The sequence below is a fragment of the Bombina bombina genome, chromosome 1 (genome assembly GCF_027579735.1).
Source record: "Bombina bombina isolate aBomBom1 chromosome 1, aBomBom1.pri, whole genome shotgun sequence".
Taxonomy (NCBI): Eukaryota; Metazoa; Chordata; class Amphibia; order Anura; family Bombinatoridae; genus Bombina; species Bombina bombina.
The window spans coordinates 352503082-352527858 of NC_069499.1; the positions used below are offsets into that span (position 1 = coordinate 352503082).

The following is a 24777-nucleotide window of genomic DNA, read 5'->3' on the forward strand; positions in this document are numbered from 1 at the left end:
TAACTGAAGGACACAGTAATATTTCAGTAGTGAAATTAGGTTTATTGGATTAACAGAAAATGTGCAATATGCATCAAAACGAAATTAGACAGGTGCATAAATTTGGGCACCCTTGTCATTTTGTTGATTTGAATACCTGTAACTACCTAGCACTGATTAATTGGAACACACAATTGGTTTGGTGAGCCCATTAAGCCTTAAACTTCATAGACAGGTGCATTCAATCATGAGAAAAGGTATTTAAGGTGGCCAATTGCAAGTTATTGTTCTCTTTGACTCTCCTCTGAAGAGTGACAACATGGGGCCTCAAAACTCTCAAATGACCTGAAAACAAAGATTGTTCAACATTATGGTTTAGGGGAAGGCTACAAAAAGCTATTGCAGAGATTTAAGCTGTCAGTGTCCACTGTGAGGAACATAGTGAGGAAATGGAAGACCACAAGCACAGTTCTTGTTAAGGCCAGAAGTGGCAGGCCAAGTAAAATATCGGAGAGGCAAAGACAAAGGATGGTGAGAACGGTCAAAAACAGCCCACACACCACCTCCAAAGACCTACAACATCATCTTGCTGCAGATGGTGTCACTGTGCATCGTCCAACAATTCAGCGCACTTTGCACAAGGAGAAGCTGTATGGGAGAGTGATGCGGAATAAGCCCTTTCTGCACACACGCCACAAAAAGAGTCGCTTGAGGTATGCAAACGCACATTTTGACAAGCCAGCTTCATTTTGGAAGAAGGTGCTGTGGACTGATGAAACAAAGATTGAGTTATTTGGTCATAACAAGGGGCGTTATGCATGGCGGCAAAAGAACATAGCGTTCCAAGACAAACACTTGCTACCCACAGTAAAATTTGGTGGATGTTTCATCGTGCTGTGGGGCTGTGTGGCCAGTGTTGGTACTGGGAATCTTGTTAAAGTTAAGGGTCGCATGGATTCCACTCAATATCAGCAGATACTTGAGAATAATGTTGAGGAATCAGTCAGAAAGTTGAAGTTACGCCGGGGCTGGATATTTCAACAAGACAACGACCCAAAACACTTATTAAAATCTACTCTAGCATTTATGCAGAGGAACAAGTATAATGTTCTGGAATGGCCATCCCAGTCTCCAGACCTGAATATCATTGAAAATTTGTGGGTTGATTTGAAGCAGGCTGTCCATGCTCGGCAACCATCAAACCTAACTGAACTGGAGATGTTTTGCAAGGAGGAATGGTCCAAAATACCTTCATCCAGAATCCAGACACTCATTACAGGCTATAGGAAGTGTCTAGGGGCTGTTATTTCTGCTAAAGGAGGCTCTACTAAATATTGATACAATATTTCTGTTGGGGTGCCCAAATTTATGCACCTGCCTAATTTCATTTGATGCATATTGCACATTTTCTGTTAATCCAATAACCCTCATTTCTCTTGTTAAGTGTATCCAGTCCACGGATCATCCATTACTTATGGGATATATTCTCCTTCCCAACAGGAAGTTGCAAGAGTCCACCCACAGCAAAGCTGCTATATAGCTCCTCCCCTAACTGCCATTACCAGTCATTCTCTTGCAAGTCTCAACATAGATAGGAGGTCGTGAGAGTCTGTGGTTTTTTATACTTAGTTTATTTCTTCAATCAAAAGTTTGTTATTTTTAAATGGCACCGGAGTGTGCTGTTTATCTCAGGCAGTATTTGGAAGAAGAATCTGCCTGCGTTTTTTCTATGATCTTAGCAGACGTAACTAAGATCCAGTTGCTGTTCTCACACATTCTGAGGAGTAAGGTACTGCAGAGGGGGAATGGCGTGCAGGTTTTCCTGCAAATAAGGTATGTGCAGTAAAATATTTTTCTAAGGAATGGAATTGACTAAGAAAATACTGCTGATACCGAAGTAATGTAAGTACAGCCTTTAAATGCAGTGAAAGCGACTGGTACCAGGCTGATTGATAGAGATATATGCTAAGGTATGTGCAGTAATATATTTTTCTAAGGAATGGAATTGACTAAGAAAATACTGCTGATACCGAAGTAATGTAAGTAAAGCCTTAAATGCAGTGATAGCGACTGGATCAGGCTTATTAATAGACATACATACTCTTATAAGAATGTGTTTTAAAACGTTTGCTGGCATGTTTAATCGTTTTTTAACATATGTTTGGTGATAAAACTTATTGGGGCCTAATTTTTCCACATGGCTGGCTTAAATTTTGCATAGAAACAGTTATAGGGAAGGTAATCCACAGCTCAGCTGTGGCAGTTTTGTTGTGTCTGTTTAAAAAAATGTTGTTTTTTTTTTAATCTGTTTTTTGCATTAAGGGGTTAATCATCCATTTGCAAGTGGGTGCAATGCTCTGTTAACTTATTACATGTACTGTAAAAATTTCGTTTGATTTACTGCCTTTTTTCACTGTTTTTCAAATTTTGACAAAATTTGTTTCTCTTAAAGGCACAGTAACGTTTATTATATTTGCTTGTTAACTTGATTTAAAGTGTTTTCCAAGCTTACTAGTCTCTTTATTAGTTCTAACATGTCTAACATAGAGGAGGCTCTGTGTTTATTATGTTTAAAGCCATGGTGGAACCCCATTTTAGAATGTGTACCAGATGTACTGATTTCATGTTAAACAATAAAGATCATTTTTTGTATTTAAAAACATTATCACCAGAGGATTCTGTCGAGGGGGAAGTTATGCCGACTAACTCTCCCCACGTGTCAGACCCTTTGACTCCCGCTTTAGGGACTCACGCTCAAATGGCGCCAAGTACATCAAGGGCACCCATAGCGTTTATTTTACCAGAGGATTCTGTCGAGGGGGAAGTTATGCCGACTAACTCTCCCCACGTGTCAGACCCTTTGACTCCCGCTCCAGGGACTCACGCTCAAATGGCGCCAAGTATATCAATGGCGCCCATAGCGTTTATTTTACAAGACATGGCAAAGGTTGTGTATAATACACTGGCAGCAGTATTAGTCAGACTACCTGAAATTAAAGGAAAGCAAAACAGCTCTGGGGGTAGATACAGAGCATACAGACGCTTTAAGAACCATGTCTGATACTACCTCACAATATGCTTAGTCTGTGGGTGATATTTGTGACTCAGGGAAGATGATTTAACCTGATTCTGATATTTCTACATTTAAAATTTATGCTTGAGAACCTCCACTTGTTGCTCAGGGAGGCTTTAGCTGCTCTGAATGAATGTGTACAATCGCAGTGCCAGAGAAATTGTGTAGACTGGATAAATAATATGCAGTGCCGGTGTGTACTTATGTTTTTCCAATACCTAAAGAGGTTTACTAAAATTTTTCATAAGGAATGGGATAGACCAGGTGTGCCGTTCTCTTCCCCTCCTATTTTTTAGAAGAATGTTTTCTAATAGTTGCCACCACACGGGACTTATGGCAGACAGTTCCTAAGGTGGAGAGAAGAGTTTCTACTCTAGCTAAGCGTACCACTACCTCTGGCGAGGACTGTTGTGCTTTTTTAGATCCAATGGATAAAAAATGTTTATTCAACAAGGTTTTATCCTGCAGCCCCTTGCACGCATTGCTCCTGTCACTGCTGCTGCGGCGTTCTGGTTTGAGTCTCTTGATGAGGCTTTACAGGCTCCATTGGATGAATATATTTGACAAGCTTAGAGCACTTAAGCTAGCCAATTCCTTTGTTTTCTGATGCCTTTGTTCCTTTGACTAGACTAACGGCTAAGAATTCTGTTTTTTACTATACTGGCGCGCAGAGCGCTATGGCTTATATCATGGTCAGCTGTCGTGACTTTAATAAATAAGCTACTTAACTTCCCTTCAAGGGGCAGACCCTATTCAGGCCTAGTTTGAAGGAGATTATTACTTATATCACTGGAGGAAAAGATCATGCCCTTCCTCAGGACAGGTCCAAATCAAGGGACAAAAAAGGCCTAATTTTCGTGCCTTTCGAAAATTCAAGGCAGGTGTGGCATCAACTTCCTCTAAGGAAAAATAAGAGGGAACTTTTGCTCAGTCCAAGGCGGTCTGGAGACAACCGGACCTGGAACAAAGATAAGCAGGTCAAGGAGCCTGCTGCTGCCTCTAAAACAGCATGAGGAACGGACCCCTATCTGGTAACGGATCCTATAGGGGGCAGACTTCATTCTTCGCCCAGGCGTGGGCAAGAGATGCCCAGGATCCCTGGGCATTGGAAATTATACCCCAGAGATATCTTCTGGATTTCAAAGCTTTCCCCCCCAAAAAAGGGGAGTTTTTGCCTTTCACATTTATCTGCAAACCAGATAAAGAAAGAGACATTCTTGCATTGTGTACGTGACCCATTCAGTTCCAATAGAGGAACAGGGACACAGTTTTCCTCAAATCGGTTTGTGGTTCCCAAGGAAAGGAAACCTTCAGACCTATTTTGGATCTAAAAGATCTTAAACAAATTCTTTAGAATTCTATCATTTAAGATGGAAACTATTCGTACCATCTTAACTATGATCCAGGAGAGTCAATAGAGGACTACAATGGATTTGAAGGATGCTTATCCTCACATTACGATGCATAAAGATCACCATCGGTTTTTCAGGTTTGCCTTTCTAGACAGGCATTACCAGTTTGTAGCTCTTTCCTTTGGGTTAACTACAGCCCCTAGAATCTTTATGGAGGTTCTGGGGTCACTTTGGCGGTCCTTAGGCTGCGGGGCATAGAAGTGGCCCCTTATTTAGACGACATCCTGATACAGGCGTCAAACATCCAAGTTGCCAAGTCTCATACGGACGTAGTACTGGCATTTCTGAGATCGCATGGGTGGAAAGTGAACAAGGAAAGAGTTCTCTATCCCCAATATCAAGCGTTTCCCTCCTAGGGATTCTGATAGATTTTGTAGAAATTAAAATTTACCTGACGGAGTCCAGGTTGTCAAAGTTTCTAAATTTCTGCCGTGTTCTTCATTCCATCCGCGCCCTTTGGTGGCTCAGTACATGAATGTAATCGGCTTAATGGTAGCGGCAAGGGACATAGTACCGTTTGCACGCCTACATTTCAGACCACTGCAACTATGCATGCTCAGCCAGAGGAACGGGGATTACACAGATTTGTTCTCCTGTTAAATCCGGACCAAGAAACCAGAGATTCTCTTCTCTGGTGACTATCTCGGGTCCATCTGTCCAAGGGTATGACCTTCCGCAGGTCAGATGGGACAATTGTTACAACAGATGCCAGCCTTTTAGGTTGGGATACAGTCTGGAACTCCCTGAAGGCTCAGGGATAGTGGACTCAGGAGGAGACCCTCCTTCTAATGAATATTCTGGAACTGGGAGCGATATTCCATGCTCTTCAGACTTGGCCTCAGTTAGCAACTCTGAGGTACATCATATTTCAGTCGGACAATATCACGACTGTGGCTTACATCAACCATCAAGGGGGAACAGAAGTTCCCTACTGGACAGAGACTCACTCTTGTCTAAAAGCTATCCCTATCCCAGGTGTTGAGAACTGGGAGGCAGATTTTCTAAGTCGTCAGTCTTTTCATCCGGGGGAGTGGGAATTCCCTCCGGAGGGGTTTGCACAAGATCAAGCAGGAGAGTGCTTTGGTGCTTTTGACAGCGCCTGCGTGGCCACGCAGGACCTGGTATGCAGAACTGGTGGACATGTCATCCTTTCCACCACGGTCTCTGCTTCTGAGACAGGACCCTCTACCTCAGGGTCTTTTCAACCATCTAAATATAACTAATCTGAGATGGACTGCCTGGAGACAGAACACTTGATGTTATCAAAGCATGGCTTCTCCGAGTCAGTAATTGATACCTTAATACAGGCATAAAAGCCTGTCTCTAGGAAAATTTAACATAAGATATGGTGTAAATATCTTATTGTTATGAATCCAAGGGTTACTCATGGAGTAAAGTCTGGATTCCCAGGATATTATCTTTTCTCCAAGATGATTTTGAGAAAAGGGTTGTCAGCTAGTTCTTTAAAAGGACAGATTTCTACTCTGTCTATTCTTTTGCACAAGCGTCTGGCAGGTATTCTAGACGTTCAGGCATTTGGTCAGGCTTTGGTTAGAACCAAGCCTGTGGTTAAAAATGTTGCTCCGCCATGGAGCTTAAAGCTGGTTCTTAAGGTTCTTCAAGGAGTTCCATTTGAACCTTTTCATTCCATAGATATCAAACTTCTATCTTGGAAAGTTCCTTTTTGGTAGCTATTTCCTCGGCTCATAGAGTCTCCGAGTTATCTGCGTTGCAATGTGATTCTCCTTATCTGGTTCTCCGTACGGATAAGGTAGTCCTGTGTACCAACCTGGGTTTTTACCTAAGGTGGTATCTAACAAGAATATCACTCAAGAGATTGTTGTTCCATTCTTGTATCCTAATCCTTCTTCAAAGAAGGAACGTCTATTACACAATTTGGACGTGGTTCGTGTTTTAAAGTTTTACTTACAAGCTACTACAGATTTTCATCAAACATTCACCTTGTTTGTTGTCTATTCTGGACAGAGGAGAGGTCAAAGGACTTCAGCAACCTCTCTGTCTTTTTGGTTAAAAAGCATAATTCATTTAGCTTATGAGACTGCTGGACAGCAGCCTCCTGAAGGGATTACAGCTCATTCTACTAGAGCTGTGGTTTTCACTTGGGCCTTTTTTAAATGTGGCTTCTGTTGAACAGATTACAAGATGGAGTCTTGGTCTGCGTTTCATACTTTTTCAAATTTAACAAATTTGATACCTTGCTTCTTCGGAGGCTATTTTTGGGAGAAAGGGTTTTTTACAGGCAGTGGTAACTTCCGTTTAAGTACCTGCCTTGTCCCTCCCATCATCCGTGTACTTTAGCTTTGGTATTGGTATCCCATAAGTAATGGATGATCCGTGGACTGGATACACTTAACAAGAGAAAACATAATTTATGCTTACCTGATAAATTTATTTCTCTTGTAGTGTATCCAGTCCACGGCCCGCCCTGTCACTTTAAGGCAGGTAATTTTTCCATTAAACTACAGTCACCACTGCACCCTATGGTTTTCCTTTCTCTGCATGTTTTCGGTCGAATGACTGGTAATGGCAGTTAGGGGAGGAGCTATATAGCAGCTTTGCTGTGGGTGGACTCTTGCAACTTCCTGTTGGGAAGGAGAATATATCCCATAAGTAATGGATGATCCGTGGACTGGATACACTACAAGAGAAATAAATTTATCAGGTAAGCATAAATTATGTTTTCACTACTGAAATATTACTGTGTCCTTCAGTTATTTGATAGATCAAAATGAAATTGCTGATCCAAACACCCAATTATTTATAAATGAAAATCATGGAAATTGTCAGGGGTGCCTAAACTTTTTCATATAACTGTAAGTGGTACAATTTAGATTTTAATAAATGCCTTAAATTTCAATTACTAGGAGCTGATTTAATCCATACGCCGTGGGAATGCCCTAAGATAAAACAGCTGTGGCTAAAGTTAGAATACTGGATCAATACGGTCCTAAAGATATCTCCTTTTACTTTTTCCAAGCACAACATAGTCCTCCTCTCCTCTTATAAAATAGACTTGCCCAATAATAAACGTATTAACTCTTTTAAATTGTGCATAAGGAGCCTGATCTTCAACAAGTGGAAAGATAAGGCAATACCTAAATTTACAGAAATAATGAGTTTTATCTAAAGCAATGTATTATCGAAAGAGAGACACTGATACCAACTTAGAACCACAAGTGTAGTCTTTTTTTGAAAATGATAAATTTTTAATAAATCACTCTCTAAGGAAGAACAGGACATTATTATATTTCCATTCAGAAATACAGACTTAGAGGCATATTTATCAAGACCGCTGCTTCATAACCTGTCTGCCTGCTCTGAAGCAGCGGACAGACATCGCCAGAAATCAACCCGATCGAATACGATCGGGTCATTTGACACCTCCTGCAAGCGGCCAATTGACGGAGAATCTGCAGGAGACCGCATTGCACCAGCAGTTTAGAAGAACTGCTGGTGCAATGATAAATGCCGAGATCGTATGCTGTCGGCATTTATCGATGTGCAGCGGACATGATAATTCGGCCCCTAAGTCCTACTTGGAAGAAGATGTCGCCGCCTCCAAAAAGACTTCACCGCCTGGAAGAAGACCTTCTCCGCCGGACTTCAGGAATGGTGAGTACCTATTTGGGGGTTAGACTTAGTTTTTTTTTTTTTTTTTGGGGTGGCTTTTTTTTAGCTTAGGGTTTTTCTGGGCTGTAAAAGATCTGAATGCCCTTTTAAGGGCAATGTCCATACAAATGCCACTTTAGGGGCCATGGGTAGCTTAGGTTTTTTTAGACTTGTTTTTTTTTTATTTTGGGGGGGTTGGTTGGGTGGGTGTTTTTACTGTTAGGGGATAATTGGTAATTTTTTTAGGTAAAAGCGCTGTTTAACTTAGGGCAATGCCCTGCAAAAGCCCTTTTAAGGGTTATTGGTAGTTCAGTATTAGATTAGGTGGTGTTTTTATTTGGGGGGGGGGTTATTTTTATAGGGTATTAGTTTAGGTTTACATTTTTTATTTTGGATAGCTTTGTTTATTTTTTTCTATAATTTTACATTTTTTATTTTTTGTAATTTTAGCTTTGGGGTTTGTATTTTTTTAAAAATAGATTGCCCTCTGGGCAGGCTTATTGCCTAGTAGCATAATAATCCCCAAAGCTATAAATACTTGCACTCACTCAGATCAACCTCAGCTAAGTATAAGATGAATTAAGGTGTTAAAATGTACTTTAAAGCGGTCATAGGCTTTGATTTAAAAAGGCTGTTATGGACACAACAGTAAATTTCTGCCAAAGTAAAATGTTTGGCACACAAAGATTTTAGTTTTAATGGTTTTATCTGCTGTTTTCACCAAAGGCCGTCTAATCTGAGTGATTCTTGTATTTATATCTTAAGGGATACACATTGCTCATCTCAGCATACACCCAACAATGGGGATAAAAAACCTTTTTCTACTAAACATGAATGTATTACGGTTCTAACTAGTTTGGTGTATTGGATATTACAGCAAGTTGCACTGATACAATTAAAGGGATATTTGAGCCAGCTAATATTTTTCTCTATATCAGTAGCGCAGTTTGTTTTCTAAAAACCTGCACACATATATTACCCTTGTCAGAAATGCTTTAAAATTAGGATTATAACGTTTACCAGCTGCCACACTGTGCTACAACAGTATCTGCTTAAACTATAGGTTGTACGATGTGCCCACTTAGATTCAGCAGGAAGTAAATTAACACAGAATCCAGATTATCTGTTGGGACTGTAAGGTTTAACATGGAGACGTAGTATTGGTTAAAGCTCTCTATTTGAAGCAAATATTAATCAAACTTCAATGCTGTTAGTGCAGTTTAACTTATATCAGTTTTATCTGAAATAATGATCTATTTTTAATTAAATTGTTTCCTCATATTTTGAGACTATCTTGCAAACACACAAATTACAAGACAGATCAGCAACTTCTGGGGGTGTAAAGAGCTTTTTATTCTTATAACCATGATAACTTTTCAAATACACAGGAATGTCCCTGGTCAGCTTCTGCTATCTTAAGCTCTGCTACACAGTAGTACAGCTAAGAATAATCATTTAAAATGTGTTTGTTTCAATTCCTGTTACTAACTACATTGCTAAATATATAAAATACAAGGTATGCATTACTTAAAGGGATACTAAACCCAAATGTATTCTTTCATGATTCAGATACAGCATGCAATTTTAAGCAACTTTCTCATTTACTTCAATAATCAATTTTTCTTCGTTGTCTTGGTATCTTTATTTGAAAAGTAGGAATTAAAGCTTAGGAGCCGGCCCATTTGTGGTTCAGTACCTAGGTTCCTCTTGCTGATTGGTGGCTAAATGTACCCACCAATCAGCAGTGCTATCCAGGGTTCTAAACCAAAAATAGGACTTCTGCTAAGCGTATTTTCCACCTTTTTCAAATAAAGATACCAAGAGAACGGAAAAAAATTGATAATAGGTGTAAATTAGAAAGTTGCTTAATGCTGTATCTGAATCATGAAAGAAAAAAATTGGGTTTAGTATCCCTTTAAGTACATAAAGCTCTCATTCTATTGAGTCTAATTAAATGAGAGTTTCACTACAATGCTCCTTTAACTTGATTGGCGCAACAATAACTTATTTAACCAATCAGTGGGAGCATTATTAAAATAAAAAATGACTAAGAATACGTATATGTGCATTCATTAATGAAAACACTGTTTTTTATGCACTTATTTATATGCATTGTGAATATTATAGCCACATCCAGTTCCTTTAACAAATGTCTCTTTTAAAGATCACAGAAGGGGAGATGCAGCACATGGCTGTAGCAGAGCCACAGTTCCCTCCTCCTGAGATGTCACCTTCCTCTTTTCCCACTGCAACAAATGCAGAGCTGGACAAGACAGGATCAGTAAGGTCCACCTCTGCCACCATCAACATGCTGACTAAACCTGATACACAGACAAGGGGAGAGGAGCCTGACAATTTGAGAGGACCCATCAATGAGGGCCAGGAACAGAGACTTCTAGATAAGAAGAGTTATCCAGAAGGGGGACTGATGATTGATGTTCCACAAGTAACAGAGGAATATGGATACATTATGACAAACCAAACGTGAGCACAAGCATTTATGTTCTCTAAGCGTCCTGTTGATGTGCAGGTTGGTTAGTGACACACTGTTTCTTCATGCGCGGTATACATACATATCTGTTGAGGTTAGAAACCTGTGCGCTTACATAAATAAAGCTCTCTTCATCTGTGAGGAACTTTTTACACTGTCCACTCACATCACAAACCGATGCCAACTTTCTTTTCTCAAGCAAAAGATCTAATCATTACTTGCCATGTTATAGTGTGTATTTCTCCACAAACCGTATAATATAAATGACAGTTGGCACTTATGTATATTTCTGGCCATGCAAGTAATCATTCTGATAACATATATTTACTCATTTGAAATAAAAAATATTTAATTTATTCTTGGATAAAGAATCACTTACAGTGAGGGGTTGGCTCGCTGCCATGCTACTAATTTAACGACCTAGAAATGTATTTTGTTTCTTAAATGCTATGTGGAGCAAAACTGTTTGCGCACACACAAGTGAATATGCGCCCCCAAGCACACGCATAGTATGATTAATGAGCCAAGTACACAGTGGGAAAATTATGCAGAACAGGTTAAATAAGGGAAAAAATTATTTTAGAATAATGACCCTCAATTAGTGCTAAATATTATGCTAAAAGAGTAGTCTCAGATATGTTTTAATAAAAATGCCTGGTTAAGAGAGCAAATGACGACATTAGAAAAAGTCACAACCTTTTTATACGAAAGCCTCTAAAACATTTTCTATGAGAAGGGGCACAATATAAGAGAACTGAACAGGACAGCAATTTCATAATTTAAAAAAGGAAAAAAACAAAAAGAAAAAACATGAATCCAACTTCCTATGAGATGAGAATGCTATATGGTGAGAAAAATATATATATATAAACAAAATCATATCCCCAGAACTGCACTCAGGGAAACGGACACATATTTCCATTAAAGGAACATAGAATCGCAGACCAGTGTCTTGAGATGCTCCGCAGCCCTGGGCTGACCTCCACTACTCTACCTTTCTCTTTAGGCCACTGAGCCTGCTAAATGGGGCTCGGCTGCTGGAAACTCTGGCCGAGCGTGTCCATCTGTCCACTGCCAGCTTCATCAACAACAGGTGAGGAGGGGAAACATTCCCAAAAAATAGATTAAAATGTTAAAAAATGTTACGTGCATAGACAATTTATTATATCCTATATTATTTGATACAACAATTTACAGCAGCAGCAAAAATTGAAAAGAAAAAAAGAAAAGAAATATGTTCTTTCTTTTAATGAAATACATGTGTCCATGTACCTAAATGCTTTTCTGACTTGTCATACCTTCTAACCCAGAATTTTAAGAAAGAACAAAGCCTTATAGAATATGAGTATTTAAGAAACACATACAGATGGCATTGTAAGACCACATACAATTTAAATAATAATATTACATAACTTAAATTTTTTTCTCTGTCTCGGATGTGTAAACACTTTTCAGATTAACATGACTTGTTGCAAACTACAAACTGATGCTTCCATAGCTATGTACATAAGTTCCTTAAAGGCAAAGTTGCAGTCTCATAAATCAGCTAATAAAAGAGTGGCTTGTGCTGTCTCAACATTTTGTTTTATATTTTGGATTTTTTTTCCCCATAGAAATGATGACTGAGGTTTAATTAAAGGCATACAATAGCACAGACATGGTAGATAATCGTCTTACTAAACCCATAGCTCTAAAACTGTGATAACTTTTTAATAGGAAAGACTGGAGATGCCATTGCAATGAAAATTAAAATAGTTGATTTAATATTTAAAGAGTCATAATTGTCAAAATTTGAATGTGAATCAATGATCTTAAGTTTTTATGCACATTTAATATTGCAAAAAGTGCTTCTATTCAAAATTGAAATGCACTTTTGGTGATTCTTACAAACTAATTATTTCCAGATTACAACCACATAGTGTACATAGGCCTGTATTAATACTAACTGTGATCTTCTAAGCATTAGGTCTTTAGCAAACAGAAAATAGGAAATAAGCATTAGGATGTAACCATTATTATTGCGCTATTATTGCTTTCTAATAAATAAATAATTTCACAAAGTACAATAGGTACTCACTTTTTCTAAGAAAAAGTATGACCGTTATAATGCTTCAAATACATTATGGTTAGTGGTTCAAAAAGGTTGAGCACTTTGTTAAGTAGTGCATTATGGATCCCTCTAGCAGTGCACTATGCATCTGTCAACTATCCCCATTTATGCAGGACTGCAAAGAAACCTCACTCCTGGGTTCCCCTGCCTCACCCACTATGAGAGTTGGAACTCGGCAGTAGTGTTAACAGTGTTAAAGGTTTATTCGCTAACTACAGCAGCTTCATTGTAGCTGAGAGAGGGGAGGGGTTAGTGAGCATTCCGTATGATTAAAAACTCTGTGGGTGTGTTTATGGTTCCAAAAAAGAAAAGAGATTGTTTTATTGTAGGGGAAATCCCACCATATTTAACATTCATAAATAAATAATCCAGCCTGTCATTTCAATGTGCAGCATATAGAGAGGCTAAACCCCAAAGTCACTGCTTACGCCTTTGATTACGGCTTTTTAGCCAAAATGCGTAAACTGTCATGAGGGGGAGCACCTTCCTACATTTTTGGAATAAAGCTTGTTGTTGTTATGATAACTGCTGCTTTTGTTATTATTTCCTTGTGTGTTTATGGTAGCAGGTTTTTTCAGGTGCTTCACATAAATACCCTCTCTAGAACCATCACCAGATCCCAAAACCACACCCTTGGTAAAGAAGCCACACACCCTTAAACCACAGTTCTAGGTTCATATGTAATATGAGGTATGTTTTGGCCCACCTTACATAGTGAATGATATAGCTTATTAAAGCTAAGCATATTTAGTTTAAAAATAAATAAAACAAAAATATATTACTTATTGCATAAAGTAGAATACTTTAATTTTCTTTAACTGAGAGAGAGTTGCTGTAGTATGTTGCTTAGCATTTTAATACTTAGGTACCCTGCCAAAACAAGGAATTTTCCGTTGTATGTTTCATAATTTTCCAGTAAAACCCAAATTGCCTCCAACCTTGGTAAAAGTTACATTCATTAACACTAGTAGCTGCACTTTTAATTAATTTGCTAAATGTTTTAGAGATTAAAGGGCCACTGTAAGTAAATATTTTCTATGCCTGTTACTAACTAACTACCCCAAATACGCTTTTTATCAATAGCATTTCATTAACATATCTCTACCGTATATCAGAAATCTTGTCTGCAAATTTAATTGTTTTCCAAACCCACTCCGTGGGTATCCTTTGCTCTGTACCAATCCGTTTACAATACCTAGGTTTCAAAATGGCGCTTTAAACACAAAGTTATTGGTTTAAGTATTTTGAACACACAGTGCTGAAAATAGTGTGCAGGATAACGTGACATCATCGGCGAATAAAAGATATAACTTTTAGAACGTTATGAAACTTCGTTTTGGAGAAAATATAGGTCAGTAGGTTTTAATTAATGTTTATTAACTTTAATATGTTAATTGTTTAGCTTAAAAATTATAACAGAAAGTAATCCTTTAAAGTACATGCAGTATGAAATTAAACATTATTTAGCATTAATCTATTTGCAAGTACCTTATATACATATAGGCATACACAAACATTTTTGGCTTATATTATTCTGAATATTCACAATAAAGGTAAAGATTCACTCACACTGCATAGAATGAATCTGCTAGCAAATGGTAGTAGCAGGAATTTAATTTCATGAATTTAATTTGAGTTCACTATGTACTCAGGTTATTATTACTACATTCAGCTGAACTTGATTGAATGCATTTGCATAAGAAGATATTAAAATTCCTGCTAGTAAATAGCAGAGAAACTTGAATTTCAAATGGAACATTAAATGGACATTAAACACTTTGAGATGGTAATATAAAATGATAAATTATATATATAAAAAATGATTTCATTATTTATTTTGTCCCTTTTTCCTGTAATTCCATTCTGAAATTGTGAGCTTTTCAGTTCCTGTTAGAAATGGAAGTGCAGAACACTGTTATATTCCACACAGCCATTGGCTGCACACTCTAGTGACCTATTTATAACTGTCCCTAATTGGCCACAGCAGAGAAGGTAACCTAAGTTACAACATTGTTTTATAGACACTAAAACTTTACACTTATTTTGTCAATATTTAAACAGCTAATGATAACTTAAAATAACTTAAAAAAATACATCTACATGTTATTCTCAGACTAATCTTTTCTTTGAATGCATCATTCTATCTAGTATTAATTTTGTGTTTAATGTCCCTTTAAATATGAAGCTCAAAATCCTTAATCAGATTTCATATAATAATGATGGTAAGAGGAAGTCTGTCTTCACAATAAAAAACATCCTTTGTACCATGAAAAATAAAATTTTAATTAGATGCTTGTAGTATTATCACTTAAAAAAAGTATCACCAATTCTCCATAAATGTAAGTGTAGAGCCATATAGGCTTGGAACGTCTTATGACCTGTAGGGAAAGGAAAGAGGAGTGTGTGTGTTTGCAACTATGTTGCAGTTTAGGGGGTGTAGACAGACTTACCTTTCATAATGTCAGTATATAGCAGGGTTTCAATACAATTTATTTAATAATTATTCTTTAAAATAAACCCCCAATTAAAATGTGTATATGAAAAACAATTAAAATTTATATACATTCCTAATTCTTTTTATTAGTTAAATTTATAAACACATTGAATTATATTTATAGAAACCAGATTATGAATCAAATGATACACACTTATGCTGTTATAATATCCTTACAAAGATCATAAAAAATATACCTTTAAAATTAACCTTACTCACAATGAATCACATTAAAATACCACAATAAAAATACCAGAATATTCTGTTATTAACTAATAACTCTAGTTCAATGCCCAATATGGATTACCAACTTACTATGCTTAATTTATAACTACCAGGGATTTAATCACAATAACCAGTTTATGTACAGTTCTGAAAGAGTTCACTATAATGAGTGACTTATAAATCTGGAGTGTAAAACCCTGTTTAGAAAATAAATTATTTAACACTGAATGTAACTGGTTCTAATTTACACAGGGCTATGGATATAACTTAAAACACATAATATGCTTTTTAAATTACTAGCTGCAATTTAACTATAGCCTTAGTGAATGTCTTTGATTACGATATTAAATATACATTTTATTATACTTTACCCAAATAACCAAATCAATGTTTCAGCTTCCAGAGTTTCTTGTGGGTCATCTATGGAGGGTTTACTCACAATGTGCAAAGGTATAGACCTCAAGAATTGTTAATCTTTCTTTGTTCAAGAAAGTGTCCCCAAAATGGCAGAGAATTTACTTGGCACCAAAGCCTATGTATTTTTCTCTCCAAAAGTTAATGCTTCTTTGAGTCTGTCTGTATCCTCTCTTAGAGTGTGTATGCCACTTTATCCAAAATCAAGAAAGCCTCCTCCTTTTCCTTAATCATTCCCACAGAATTTTGATAGGCCCTCAGAGCTTGTCTTTGGATTGGCCCTAACGGAGCTGAACATTGATTGGCCCTTCAAGTTGAAACATTTGATTGGCCTACTGGGAACATATGTTTTAAACAGTCAATTCATTTGGCTGTCATACCAGTCTTAATCTCCTAGGGGGCAGCAAACAACCAGAAATGCAGTCTCACCATCAACATTGCTAACAGTAAACTATATAATTTAATCTGTATATTTAGTATATTCACTATTATCTGATATTAATAAACTATGTGATCAGCATATACTGTATATCCCATTAAATATAATTGAAAATGTACAATTTGAAATCAAACACTAGTTTTATCAATTCTATGTTAAAATAGAAAATATTTATATAAACTTCCTATACGTTCTACTTATAATATTTTGAGAGATGTATTTAAAGTTATATAAATATTTAGTGCATAACCATATGATATGAGTTAGGTCACCCCATGCGGGCAATACTGTATCAGCATCTATTAGCCCCATCTGGAAGATAGAAAAACAAAAATATGTTATATATTTTAAAATGGGATAATTACAATTGTTATTTAATCTATTACAAATTTGAATTGCATTTCCCATATCCATAAATAGATATTTATACAGTCTCAGTATCAATTAAATCTTTGAGAATTATACAGTTCATATAGATGAATTTTAACTTCTCTTTTTAAACTCATAGGGTTAAACATGTCTCTCTGTTTTTTCCTGCTATTTCTTACTTGAAACGCCAGCTCATCTGGGAGATGTATATTGGGGGCTTAGGATGGGACAATTTATCACCTATATGCTAAGGGATATTTCCTCTGAGTACGTTTGTACATTCCATTATTCTTATAGACGGACCCTCTGTTCCTTACATGGGACCTGTGAGTTTTATTATTCATCTTGGGCAGGAAACCCATTTATGGGCATATATATATATGAGGGCTCCATATGTTAACATTTACTTTGAAGTGGCCCACTGGCCTTATTTATACAACAGTCTAAATCCTTTGTTCTCTCCTGTGTAATTTTGCATATTGAGTGGGGGAGGATTGAATTTTGATGTGTAGTCAGCCAGGCATGTAATGTCTCATGATCTCAGAATTGCAATACACAGGATGTGTCCAGTAATAAAATAAGCATTTTAATATTTAATATTTGATAGATTGTATACTTATTTTATCTTATTATATATATATATATATATATATATATATATATATATATATATAATCCACTGACATTTACAGATACCCTGACAATAAGCAGGAACTGTACCAGGCCTGATCCTCTGCTCCTCCCAAATGTTAAGCTTTGCAGTGCAATTATTCACGACTTTCATAGGGTTGTTATTATATTTTACCACAGCTTAGACAGGGTTACTCGACCTAGTCTTTGTAAGCATATGGTCTTTAAGATTAGGCTCCCCTTAGATTCATGAACCAGGTTATAACGGCCAGGTGATGTCTGGGGCCACCTAAGGGTTGGAGTACCTACAGTGAGGGAAAAAAATATTTGCTCCCCTGCTGATTTTGTACATTTGCCCACTGACAAAGAAATGATCAGTCTATATTTTTATTTATTTTTTTAAATCTTTATTTACGAGACAAAATAAATAGTACATATTATACACAAGCTGCCTCACAGGGCGAAAATAAGAATGTCCTAGAACAACATACGTTTACCACAATATGCAAATCTCTGAATAAAAAAAACCCCAATAATGTGCACAATTGTCATCATCTTACAAGCCCATAATTACCTAACACCAGATAATGGGTATAACATTATGTACATTTTATGGATAACCTTATTGAGTCTCTCTTTTTCTTTGTTTTTTTGTAGACACCACAGACCTCACAGACAGAATAACATAACTAAACAAAACACCACAACACAAGACACGAAAAAAAAGGGGGGAGAAAAAACCCCACCCCCCCGACGACAGCCTGCTCTCCCTCGACCCCTCCACTCCGCCCCCTCACATACACTACTCTGTCCAATAATCCGGGAAGTGGCCAGCGTGTATATTTGTTTGAACAAATGCAGATTTAATCAATGGTTTAATCAGTTTTTTTTGGAATAATATCGGTAAAGACAAAATAAACACTTCCCATTTCTTAAAAAAAGAAGCTAGGTGATCTTCATGAGGGTATGGTAAGTTAAATTGTTCTGCCGTACATTGTGTTATCAATGCATTCCTGAAGTGAGAAATTTTAGGTGCTGAGCATGATTTCCAAAGTTTAAAAATAAGATTACGACCAATTAGTATAATTGTGTTTATAAGTTTAGAATTTTTAAGTACCCCTTGGAAATTAACCAGGAAGAAAATCTCGATAGGTTTAAAATAATGCTCTAAATGTAAGACTGCATTCATCCAGTATGTAACTTTTTGCCAAAACTGGAAAATTTTTGGGCAATTCCAGAGACAGTGAAATAAATCTGCTTTAATTGCCCTACATCTGGAGCAAGAAACCCTCGATTTATACATTTTGGATAAGGTTTCCGGAGTAAGATAACTCCGAAGACTAATTTTGATCTGGGATTCCCTCCATGATGTTGGTACCCAGGTTTGTTGAACTATCTTAAAGCTCTTAATGATAATCCAATCATTAATATCCAGGAACCATTTAGACCAATTTGCAACCATATTGTTAACTTATGTACCGGTACTTGATGTTTTTTGAATAAGTAGAAGGTACAATGGGGAAATTGCATAAATTCCGACTGAATAGCAAGATATTCTATTCTGCAATTCACCCAGTGACCAATTTGTGCCATGTTCTTGAAGCAACTCTAGAAGAAAGTGTCTTACTTGAAGATAGGTATAAAATTCACGTGATGTGAGATCAAATTCAATAGCTAAATCTGCAAAAAATAATGGATGTCCGTCCATTCCCAAAATTTGACTCATCAATTTTATCCCTTTTAGCTCCCAATCTTTAAAGACCTTGTTAAAATTCCCAGGACTAAAATTAGGATTACCGCAAATGGGTAAATAGTGAGAGATGTATGGGGTACATTCCATCTAGACACATAATTTCTGCCATGCTACTATAACATTTTTAAACATGGTTAACTCGAATATATTGGATGGCAAAGCGGTTAATGGGCAATGGAGAAGTGCCTTCAATTGAAAGGGTAATACCACCTGAGATTCCCACATGAGTGTGGTGATTTGTCTATAATTTTAATGGTAGGTTTTTTGAACAGTGAGAGACAGAATAACAACAACAAAATCCAGAAAAATGCATTTCAAAAAACTTATAAATTGATTTGCATTTTAATGAGTGAAATAAGTATTTGAGCCCTTTGCAAAACATGACTTAATACTTGGGGGCCCATTTATCAAGCTCTGGATGGAGCTTGAGGGCCCGTGTTTCTGGCGAGCCTGCAGGCTCGCCAGAAACACCAGTTATAATGCAGCGGTCTAAAGACCGCTGCTCCATAACCTGTCCGCCTGCTCTGAGGAGGTGGACAGACACCCCCCTGCTGGCGGCCATGAATCTGCAGGGGGCGGCGTTGCACCAGCAGCTCACAAGAGCTGCTGGTGCAATGCTGAATACCGAGAGCGTATTGCTCTCCGCATTCAGCGAGGTCTGTCGGACCTGATCCGCACTGTCGGATCAGGTCAGACAGACCTTTGTTAAATAGGACTCTTGGTGGTAAAACCCTTGTTGGCAATCACAGAGGTCAGACGTTCCTTGTAGTTGGCCACCAGGTTTGCACACATCTCAGGAGGGATTTTGTCCCACTCCTCTTTGCAGATCCTCTCCAAGTCATTAAGGTTTTGAGGCTGATGTTTGGCAACTCGAACCTTTAGCTCTCTCCACAGATTTTCTATGGGATTAAGGTCTGGAGACTGGCTAGGCCACTCCAGGACCTTAATGTGCTTCTTCTTGAGCCTTTGTTGCCTTGGCCGTGTGTTTTGGGTCATTGTCATGCTGGAATACCCATCCACGACCCATTTTCAATGCCCTGGCTGAGGGAAGGAGGTTCTCACCAAAGATTTGACGGTACATGGCCCTGTCCATCGTCCCTTTGATGCAGTGAAGTTGTCCTCAGTTCTCCTCTGAATCATTCAGATGTTCATTGGCAAACTTCAGAGGGGCCTGTACATGTGCTTTCTTGAGAAGGGGGACCTTGCGGGCGCTGCAGGATTTCAGTCCTTCGCGGCGTAGTGTGTTACCAATTGTTTTCTTGGTGACTATGGTCCCAGCTGCCTTGAGATCATTGACAAGATCCTCCCGTGTAGTTCTGGGCTGATTCCTAACCATTCTCATGATCATTGAAACTCTACAAGGTGAGATCTTGCATGGAGCCCCAGACTGAGGGAGATCGACAGTTATTTTGTGTTTCTTCCATTTGCAAATAATCGCACCAACTGTTGTCACCTTCTCACCAAGCTGCTTGCCGATGGTCTTGTAGCCCATTCCAGCCTTGTGTAGGTCTACAATCTTGTCCCTGACATCCTTGGACAGCACTTTGGCCTGGGCTGTGGTGGAGAGATTGGAATCTGATTGATTTCTTCGGTGGACAGGTGTCTTTTATACAGGTAACAACCTGAGATTAGGAGCACTCCCTTTAAGAGAGTGCTCCTAATCTCAGCTTGTTACCTGTATTTCACTCATTAAAATGCAAATAAATGTATAACTTTTTTGAAATACGTTTTTCTGGATTTTTTGTTGTTATTCTGTTGCTCACTGTTCAAATAAACCTACCATTAAAATTATAGACTGATCATTTCTTTGTCAGTGGGCAAACGTACAAAATCAGCAGGGGATCAAATAATTTTTCCTCTCACTGTACTACACTCTAGCAGCAGGAGATTGCGGCCTTTGTTGATGTGAGAGATGTTGAGGGGAGTAATTGTCAGGCTACTGGGAAGAGGCAGATACTGCAGGTTGGGACTTGGAGTGCCCATCTCTCCTTTACAGTACGTCATGAGAACTGGGAAACCTAATTTTCTCTGTTTGGGCAGAGCATGCTGCTAGCAGCCTCCAGTTGAGCCGCTGGCTGTTCTGGGTAATTAGGGACTCACTTGCCGCAAAGCTATGTTAAAGGTTTAGGACCAGATTACAAGTGGAGAACTAAATATCGATTTGATGAAAGCGATATTTGCACTCCACTGCGCAAATATAAATATTATATTAAAAATAATGTGCACTGGTATCACAAGTTTTCAGCAATGGAAAGCATTGCCCTCACAAGAGCATGCTTCCATAGGCTCGCTGTAGCAATAACCAGCCACTTGTAATGGCTGGTTAAATATCTTCCCCCGAAAAACAGGCAAATTTGCGAGTTTGCGGGAACGTGATAATTTAGTGCTCCGCTTGTAATCTAGCCCTTGGTCAGTTATAATGTTATTTTTAATAAACACAACTGGCATCCAGTCTTTTCTTCCACTCTGGTGTCTTTGTGTTTTTTCCTTATGGTTGGTAAGTTTATGGGTTTGTGTTAAAGTGATTATTATTTTTTATTATTATTAATATTATCGGGTATTTGTAGAGCGCCAACAGATTCTGCAGCGCTATGAACATAGGTGGTATACAAAATAACATTTACAGGGGTCAAGTGGGTAGAGGGTCCTGTCGAGATTTGCACTGTTGTAGTCGGCTCTTATGAATGTGAACTACAAACAGCTGGGCTCATAGGCTTACATGCTATGGGGTTTAAGGAGATAGCAGTGGAGATAGGAAAGTTAGTGTAGGTTGTACGCCTCCCTGAATAGTAGAGTCTTCAGGGAGCGCTTGAAGATTTCAAAACTAGAGGAGAGCCTTGTGAAGCGAGACAGAGAGTTCTGTAAGATGGGAGCCAGTCTGGAAAAGTCTTGTAAATGGGAATGTGAGGAGGTAACAAGAGAGGAGGAGAGTAAGCGATTGTGAGCGGAGCGAAGGAGACTCGAGGGAGAGTATCTGGAGACAAGGTCTGAGATGCAGGGGGGAGCAGTGCAGTTGAGGCCTTTGTGTGTCAGAGTGAGAATTTTATGTTTAATCCTAGAGGCAAGAGGAAGCCAGTGAAGAGATTGGCAGAGAGGTACAACAGATGAAGTGCAACGTGTAAGGAAGATGAGCCTGGCAGAGGCATTTATTATGGTTTGTAAAGGAGCTAGGCGGCAGCTAGGGAGACCAGAGAGGATGGAGTTGCAGTAGTCGAGGTGGGAAAGGATGAGAGAGTGGATTAAAATCTTAGTTGTATCTTGTGTAAGGAAATGTCTCATTTTAGCGATGTTTTTAAGGTGGAAGCAATGGGTGGCGATGCTTGCAAAATATTCCAAGCAGTATCGGCACCAACATTGGCGATGTAAAGTAAAGGATCCCTTTTTAAATATATAGCACACAACCTAATAACTATACCTGTGTACCCCTAAACCGCCATAACCCACTATCGCAAACCAACCCTGCACTAACCCCTAAACTAACCGCCAATAGTCCACCGCAATAAACTTCCTAACATTTTATTTATTTGAAAAAGAGCTGTTACTAGCTGTGACTTATGAGTTACACATGCTGCAGGGTGTGCAGGGAGGAACATGAATAGTGCTGTTCAGGGTCACTATTCGTGTGCTGTCCAGGTGCACAGTGCATGTTGCCCTCTGCACATCCTGCAGCATGTGTAACTCATAAGTGTCCAGGAAAACATGGCGGAGGTGGCAACCCTAGCTGTGACACTTTAGGGCAATGATGGATAGATTTAAAAAAAAAAAAAAAAAAACTACACATATACTTTTTTAATGGCAAAGGTTACATATATGGCATTTGAATAGCTAAAGTGACCGTACTAGGCCTATAATCCCTAATGCATTTACTATACAATAGATAAACAGCAGTGCTCTCAACATTCAATATAAGTTCTTCAATTGTATTATCTCTGTGTAAAAAAACATACCTTTTAAATTAAAGGGACATGATACCCAAATGTTGAAGCACTTGAAAGTGATGCAGAATAGCTGTAAAAAGCTGACTAGAAAATATTACACCTCTATGTAAAAATATATTTTACCTCAAAATTTCATCAGTAACCTCTTCCCATTGTAAAGGGCTTTAAGCAGCCAATCAGCATGCCAGTTTTAGGATTTGCAAGGGAGCGTGCATATAGCATGTAACATTTTAGTGAAATCCCATGAGATCACAGTAAAGCAAAGTGTGACATCAGCTCTCATGAAGCTAATTGGCTTTTTTTTTTTTTAAACATGCAGATGGCAGTAAAATAAGTAGCTCTGGATCACAAATCACTTACTTTGGTGAGCTAAAGAAATATTGAGGCAAATTGTCAACCTTTTTTTACATAGAGATGTTCAGGTGATACATTCTACTCAGCTTTTTACAGTTATGCAAGCATCACTTTCAAGTGATTTAGCATGTAGGTATTTTGTCCCTTTAAGCATTTCTTAAAGGCGCATAATGCTTTAAAATGTATTTTATAAGAGCCATAAATTCCAAGATAACCTAAAATGTAACATTTCTCAACTAGAATCCAGAATGTTTGGTTGAAAAAAATCATTTAGTCATGTTGAACACAAGCTTGCATGAACTACAGGGCAGATTTTAACAATGTGAGATAGACTCCTGGGTACATTAAAAACAGGGACATGAGGAAAAAATCTGGACCGTCCTGGGAAAATCGGGACAATTGACAAGTGTGTCATTTATAAAAATGTTATATGTGTATGCTAAAAATGTTACACAGGGTGTCTAGTGCTCTGAAGCCTATGGGGCATATTTAGCAAGTTCCCTATGGATGCCCCGTGTTTCTAAAGACCGCTGTTCCATAACCTGTCCGCCTGCTCTGAGGCGGCAGAAATAAATTGACAGAAATCTATTTTATTGAATACAATCGGGTTGATTGACACCCCCTGCTAGCAGCTGATTGGCTGTGAATATACAGGGGGCGGTATTGCTCCAGCAGTTCACAAGAACTACTGGTGCAATGATTAATGCAGATAGCGTATGCTGTCGGCATTTATCAATGTGCAGCAGACCTGATCCGCTATATCGCATCATGTCCGCTCACACAATCATAAATATGCCGCTATGTCTATAAAAGTGCCAGCTATTACAGAAAACAAACCACAGCACAACTGAGATCCAATTGAAGGCTTCAAATACAAGAAAGTACCATATGATGAAATTCATAAAACACCAAAATGTCTCGAATTTAACAATCTCTTCACTATCTCAGCTCATTCTTTGTAAATTATCTTATTTACAAAAATCATTTTTAGAATACTTTTGTTGTAATTAATTTTTATGTTGATATAAATAAATCCTGTTCTGCATTTTGCTTTGCCACTGTTTACTACGCAAAAGGGTAATGGGGGTGTAGAATGGTCTTCAAAATGCAGTAGTATTAACAATCTCTTTCAAATGAGTTTTTACTATAACAAACCAGTCTGATATTTACACATAAACGACTTTATAGCATTAAAGGGATAATCTAATGAAAATGACATTGTTGAGTTCATGAGAGCATGTCATCTGACTCATGTAAGCCTTGCAGCTCCTAAGCAGAAAACAGCCTGTGATTGGCAGCTACATGTGACTGCCTCTTCTGATTGGCTTATTGTCTGTGTCCTACTCCAAAACTGTAACGCCCCCAGCTCCCAAGAGGGACATTACCTGTGCGTTAAAGGACCAGTAAATTCAGTAGATTTGCATAATCAACAAATGCATGACAAGGGGCAATGCAATAGCACTTAG

At 38.1% G+C, this 24777-nt stretch overlaps 1 protein-coding gene across 1 annotated transcript in view; it reads left to right on the top strand.

Moving 5' to 3' along the window:
* Positions 1-24777, top strand: part of PTPRN (protein tyrosine phosphatase receptor type N) — a 339294-nt gene that overhangs the window by 102657 nt on the left and 211860 nt on the right. The window contains exons 9-10 of the mRNA XM_053698177.1: positions 10259-10578; positions 11592-11678. Of these exons, the coding sequence (XP_053554152.1) occupies positions 10259-10578; positions 11592-11678 (407 nt within the window). The remainder of the gene's footprint in view (positions 1-10258; positions 10579-11591; positions 11679-24777) is intronic.